Raw genomic sequence first — 6,128 nt, 5'->3', positions numbered from 1 at the left:
ACCAAATCACAGATGAAAACGAAAAAGTGTACCCCACGGGCTTTTAACTTCCAAATTCTTTTGTTATGAAAAGCGAGCGTATCATTCGATGTTGTTTCATGTGTACATGCATTTCTTTCACAAGCTGGCTGCTTCTTCTGTTTCATGTTTCTAGAGAATATTAGTCATTTCTTGAAGACATCGCTTGTAAGATATTTATACCTTAAAGGAAATCAATCGCCATCAATGTCTTACCAACCTTTCCTTGTTTTTTCTCTTGCTCCTTAATTTACGTGTGTGTATGCCTCTCAGCTTGGTATTTTTAATGGAGGAATTTATTCACTTATATGTGAAACAGAGCATCATTCTCTTTTATGCCTTCTTAGCTGCTTTTTTAACATGCTTAACAAATCACTGCCCCGGGATGAATTTTTATGAATTTACCACATTCGGCATTTTCATGTTTCTTTTTTGCCTTTTTACGCTTAAATCTTTGATCCAGCTGGAACTTACTTCAGGTTACCCATCTTTTAAGCGTTTCTGTCAATCAGCGATGGCTGTAATTTGCACTTCATTGTTGACAGAAGTTAACGCCCTTTCTCTGGGTTTATGCGTCACTTGAATTCCTTTCTTTGCGAATCATTCGTTTGCGTCCTCAACCGTTCTTCTGAGGCGTGTTTCGAGGGAGAAAATAACCGAGTCGGAGCGGGCCTTTACTGAGCGCTTGCCATGTGCTTATACGATGCTACGGCCTTGCACACATCTTTCTTCTGAACCGCATATGGTCCACTTATGGTTGGGGACGTTGACCCTTAAAAGACGATGAGGGCACGAGTTTCCCAAACTTCAAAGCTAAAATGTGACATTCTGAAGACTGGAATCCAGGTGTGTTGGGGGACTGCAGACTCCTCGTACTTGACTACACCCTCCGCGGCATTATTTTTGCCATGGCTAGATGGAGGTGGGGAAGGGACACTAGTGGGACCGCAGGAAACCATCAAAAGTCCGTTGTGGGGAACATGATGTAATGGGAACTGGAAGGTTCTGGAGATGGGGTTAGTGGGCAAAGCTAGACTTTAGAACCCAGCAGGGGTGTCATAGAGTAAGAAAGAAGGTTGGAAAAAATTCTTAGGATCATGCCCCCATATTGGGGAAAGCTTGAGTTGGGGGCCCCCATGGGGAGGCTGCCAGCTGAATCCCCAGACATAATCCTAGAGAAGGACATTGTTTTAGTAGTTGGGGTCCCCAATCACCTACATCCCGGGGATTCTGGACATGTTTGACTCCTTTCTCTCTCTCTCACCTGCCTCCCCGCACCCCTTGCACCCATCAGCCAATGTGGTTGCCTCAAGCTCTGACTTCTGTCCTGTATCCATCCTCCAGACCAGGCCTCCATGACTCCTCACTTTGGGATGAAATTTTCCAATTCTGGGGTCTACAGGTAAAGCTTCTGAGAACACAGCCCCGGGCGCTTGTCAGTTGCAGCTGAAGCAGCTTTCCTGCCCGGCCGGCAGCCGGCGAGGGGTTAGACTCACTGATACTGACCGCTGTTGGCACAATCCTATGAGCCCAGGTGATCTCTCAACATCTTGCAGCTGTGCCACTATCATTGGATTCTTTCTTTTTAATGCTTTTATTTTGTTGTTGTTGTTGTTTGTTTTTGAGAGAGAGCGTGCAAGCAGGGGAGGAGCAGAGGATTCCAAGTGGGCTCAGCGCTGACAGCAGCGAGCCCCATGCGGAGCCCCAACTCCCCAACCGTGAGCTCACCACCTGAGCTGAAGTCGGGTGCTCAACCGACTGAGCCACCCAGGGGCCCCCACTGTTACTGGATTCTTGTGGCTGCCGCAACAAAGTGGCACAAACGGGGCAGCATAAAACGAAAGGTATTTATCCTGTCACAGTTTGAGAGGCCAGATGTCTGAAATGAAGGCGTCCGCAGACCTCACTCCCTCTGAAGGCTTCAGGAAAGAATCCCTCCTTGCCTCTTCCCGGTGTCTGGTGTTTCGGGGCAATCCTTGGGGTTCCCTGGCTTGTAGATGAACCGGTCCCTCTGACGTCCACCTCCACCGTCACATGGCCATCATCCTTCTGTGTCCCTGTGCGTGCCCTCTCCTTTCTTTACCAGCTTGCCGTTCTTTGGATTTAGGGCCCGCTCTAATCCAGTATGACCTCATCTAATCATAACCGCGAGGATCCTGTTCCCAAGTGAGGTCACATACCACCTGAGGTTCTAGGTGGACGTGAATTTCGTGGGGGGAGGGGGGACACTATTCAGCCCACTGCAGACCAAGCAGAGGCCACTTCTGAGAGGACGAGAAGGCTGAAGGGTGATGCGGGGTGTTTAGCGGAGCAGGCCACCCAAGCTCTCCTAAATTCATCTGCATCTACTCTCTTCCTGGTGGGCAGGTGAGTCACGTGGCCCCATCGCGTGCAGGGAGACTGGGAAAATGGAAAGAAGCCCCTGGATATGTGGGGAGCCTCCCTGACCTCTCTGGCTGCTGGCTGTACCCCTGGTTTCCCCCTACACACGCGCGCACACACGCGCGCGCACACACACACACACACACACACACACACACACGCTGCTCCCGCACAGCATCTGGTCCACAGGGGATGCTCAGTGAAGGTTTGTTGAATGAATGAATGAATGAATGAATGACTGTGAGGAAGGTGAGGACAAGGGGCCACATCAGAAGACTGAGGGGCTCCGTGGGGCGGTCGGATTCCTGTCATACCCCTCTGCGAGCTGGGGGTGGGCAAACGCTGGAGGGGATTTCCCTGCTCGGCGAACAGCTCAAATCCCTCCCCTTTGCCGGACATCCCCAGAGTGGGGTGGGGCGGGTCTCTGGCAGGTTCGGGCAGGCCGAGGCCCCCGAGCCGTGAGAGCGCTGAGGTTTCCGTGCTCCCGGCTCCCTGGCTCGCCCCGCGCCCCGCCAGCACGGGCCCCATGCAGCGCTGTCTGAGAATCATGGTGCCGGAGGAGGGGAGCTCCGGCTGCCCGGTGCCCCGCCTGTCCTGGATGTCGGTGCTGCGCTCTGCCGCGATCCTGTCTCTTACCGGCATAATGGCATACTGCTTCCTGCGCGTCCAGCAAGGGCAGCTCGAGCCGCCTAAGGTGCGTAGAGAAGGGGGGAGGAGGAAGATGCAAACCTCCCACCTGCTCGGCGGAGCCTGGGGACCTCTGGGTGGGGCCGGCTCTGCGGGGGCGCAGAGGACGGAGGCGAACCACCAGGAAGAGAATGGGATCGAGGCAGAGGGACCGTGAGTTTGGGCGCAGACGGCGAACGACCAAGAATAAATAAAATTAAAAAAAAAAAATCCAAATGAGATGGATAAAAATCGTCCCGGAAGGTCTGGGTGCGAAGAGAGATGGAGACCGAGCCGGCTGTTGGGGCACAGCTGCCTGGAGGTCCGGGCTGGGGGGGGGGGGGGGGGAGCGGGGTGGGGGCGCGGGGATGTCAGTCGCGCCCTGGAGGTAAGTCCCGGGTGGGGATCCCGGAGTGGGGAGGTCGCAGCTAGGAAAGGAGCATCCGATGCGGGCATGGAAAGTGACTCGTCTTCGGTGTTCCCCAGCGAGCTGACTCAGAGGCTGCTGGGGGCTTCACGAAGCCGGAGGGGGGTGGGTTCGGGGCCTGCAAGGGCAGGGCGACCCGCGCCGCTCACCTGGGAGCCCCGACACCCACCACGGGGACCCCCTTTGGAGGCGACGCAGGCCGGGACGGAGGGGGGGGGGGGGTGGGGGGGGCTCTGCAGCCGAGAGAGCAGGTGTAGGCTGTTAGTTCAAAGCTACTTCCTCTTTAAAAGATCTTTTTTAAAAAGTCACAACTCAGTCCAGCTGTTTGAGAAGCGGGTAGGAAGATGAGCAGAGAAAAGAGACGTCTTGATCTCGGTCGGGGACCGTGCGGGGTGGTGGGGGGCGGGTGCGGGGACTTAAAACCTCCGTGTTTCTGTGCTCACCACACGTGTTCTCTTCTGTTCTATCAGCGGGACATGGCTGAGCTGCAGCTAAATCACACAGGTAACCGCGAGTGCATGTGTAGAAGGGAGAAAGAGAGAGGGAGAGAGAAGGAGAAATTGAGATAGACGGAAAGAGAGAACAGAGAAAGGGAGAGAGAAAGGGGGGGAGAGAGGGAGGGAGGGGGGAAGAGAGGGGAAGAGAGAAAGGGGGAGGGGAGAGGGAGGGAGGGGAAAGAGGGAGAGAGAAAGGGGGACAGAGAAAGGGGGAGGGGAGAGGGAGGGAGGGGAAAGAGGGAGAGAGAAAGGGGGAGAGAGAAAGGGGGAGGGGGAGGGAGAGAGGCAGGAGAGAGAGGGAGGGAGGGGGGAAAGAGAGGGAGAGAGAAGGAGAAATTGAGACAGATGGAAAGGGAGAACAGAGAAAGGGAGAGAGAAAGGGGAAGGGGGAGGAGGAAAGAGAGAGGGAGAGAGAAAGGGGAAGGGGAGAGGGAGGGAGGGGGGAATGAGAGGGGGAGAGAGAAAGGGGGAGGGGAGAGGGAGGGAGGGGGGAATGAGAGGGGGAAAGAGAAAGGGGGAGGGGAGAGGGAGGGAGGGGGAATGAGAGGGGGAAAGAGAAAGGGGGAGGGGAGAGGGAGGGAGGAGGAAAGAGAGAGGGAGAGAAAGGGGGAGGGGAGAGGGAGGGAGGGGGGAATGAGAGGGGGAGAGAGAAAGGGGGAAGGGAGAGGGAGGGAGGGGGGAATGAGAGGGGGAGAGAGAAAGGGGGAGGGGGAGGGAGGAGGGGGGAGGGGGGCTTAGGTTTCGACAGAGCAAGCTTAGACATTTGGTCTCTAAGCGCCGTTTCCCTAAACGTCTGTCCTCCCACGTCCCTGACGCTGTGCCGCCAGGACAGCGGCTGGACCACAGGCTGCGCTGGCAGGGAAGTCCAGCCTTGGGCCGCTCCTTCGTGGATGGACTGGAGCTGGACGACGGCGGGCAACTGCGTGTCCGGCGCGGCGGAGTCTACAGGCTGCACATCCAAGTGACGCTGGCCAACTGCTCCTCCTCCACGCGGGCCGCCAGGCCTCCCAGGGCCACGCTGACGGTGGGCATCTGCTCCCCGGCCGCCCACAGCATCAGCCTGCTGAGGCTCAGCTTCCACGGAGGCTGCGTGGCCGCCTCCCAGCGCCTGACGCCGTTGGCTCGCGGGGACACGCTGTGCACCAACCTCACGCTGCCTCTGCTGCCCTCCGCAAATGCTGATGAGACCTTTTTTGGGGTTCAGCTGGTGCACCCCTGACTGTTGCGCCCCCTGGCCCAGATTCGTCGGGAGAGTGTGTTTTCTCTCTTTTTTTTTTTTTTTTTCCTGTCTCTTGTAGAAGCTTTTTTTTTTTGATGTATCTCTGTAATATAGTGACGTATAACATCTGATCGGTCTTCTTCCTTGCTGCCAGCTTAAGCTTTTGGAATTTCCTGTGTGGCGAGCGGTCTTGGTGCCTTTTGCTGTGTTAATGAGGTGACTTTGGGGAAAGCCCTTAGGTCACCTGGAGAGGTGGGAGTTGGAACTGTCCCTTCCCACTGGCCTGACCTCCAGGGAGGGGAGAGAGGCTGCAGACCGCTCAATCAGCCACGGCAAGTGATTTAACCAATGGCATCCGCGTCATGCTCAAAAATACAGAAGGATGGGGTTAGAAGCTTCTAGACTGGTGAGCGAGTGAAAGTCCTGAGAGAGTGCTCACCCGTGGAGAAAACACCGAGTCAGGTTGATGGAACATCCCTCACCACCACTTCTGGTTAGGTGCTGCCTGACTCATACTGGTTTTTGTTCAAATAAAGTCTCAAAATGTTGATATGCCTCAGTTCATCTTTTAACAGATCTCTATAGTACTTGTCACCTTTGAACATATTAGAAGAATCCACTTACTTATTTTGCTTGTTGGCTGTCTTCCCCCCACATCCCACTGGAATGAAGACGCCATGAGGCCAGGGATTGCATTCTGTGCCAGTCACAGCCAGAGTCCCACGCCGAGGGAGTGCTTGGCACATAACTTTGAACGGAGGAATGGATTCTGTCAACTAGAAAACCACCATCACGAGCCCACATAGCAATGTGCACACTTAGCACCCACATCTTGATTTCTAATACCATTCCATGAAAAAGGAATTGGAGGCGGGGGGGGGGGGGGGCGCCTGGGTGGCTCAGTGGATTAAGTATAACT

General features: G+C 55.2%; 1 protein-coding gene across 2 annotated transcripts; it reads left to right on the top strand.

The window, feature by feature from the left end:
* Nucleotides 1–2,699: 2,699 nt before the first annotated feature.
* Nucleotides 2,700–5,737, top strand: CD70 (CD70 molecule). Of its 2 annotated transcripts, none has more exons than XM_060626741.2 (3): nt 2,700–3,094; nt 3,964–3,997; nt 4,818–5,737. In XM_060626741.2, exons 1-3 carry the CDS (start codon nt 2,927–2,929, stop codon nt 5,207–5,209), a joined length of 594 nt encoding a protein of 197 aa, XP_060482724.1. In that variant the 5' UTR covers nt 2,700–2,926; the 3' UTR covers nt 5,210–5,737. The 2 variants fall into 2 exon arrangements, with proteins under 2 accessions (XP_060482724.1, XP_060482731.1); XM_060626748.2 differs by lacking the exon at nt 2,700–3,094 and adding an exon at nt 3,195–3,388.
* Nucleotides 5,738–6,128: the final 391 nt, after the last annotated feature.

The sequence above is a fragment of the Panthera onca genome, chromosome A2 (assembly GCF_046562875.1).
Source record: "Panthera onca isolate mPanOnc1 chromosome A2, mPanOnc1 haplotype 2, whole genome shotgun sequence".
Taxonomy (NCBI): domain Eukaryota; kingdom Metazoa; phylum Chordata; class Mammalia; order Carnivora; family Felidae; genus Panthera; species Panthera onca.
This window is presented reverse-complemented; position numbering and strand designations above follow the sequence as displayed.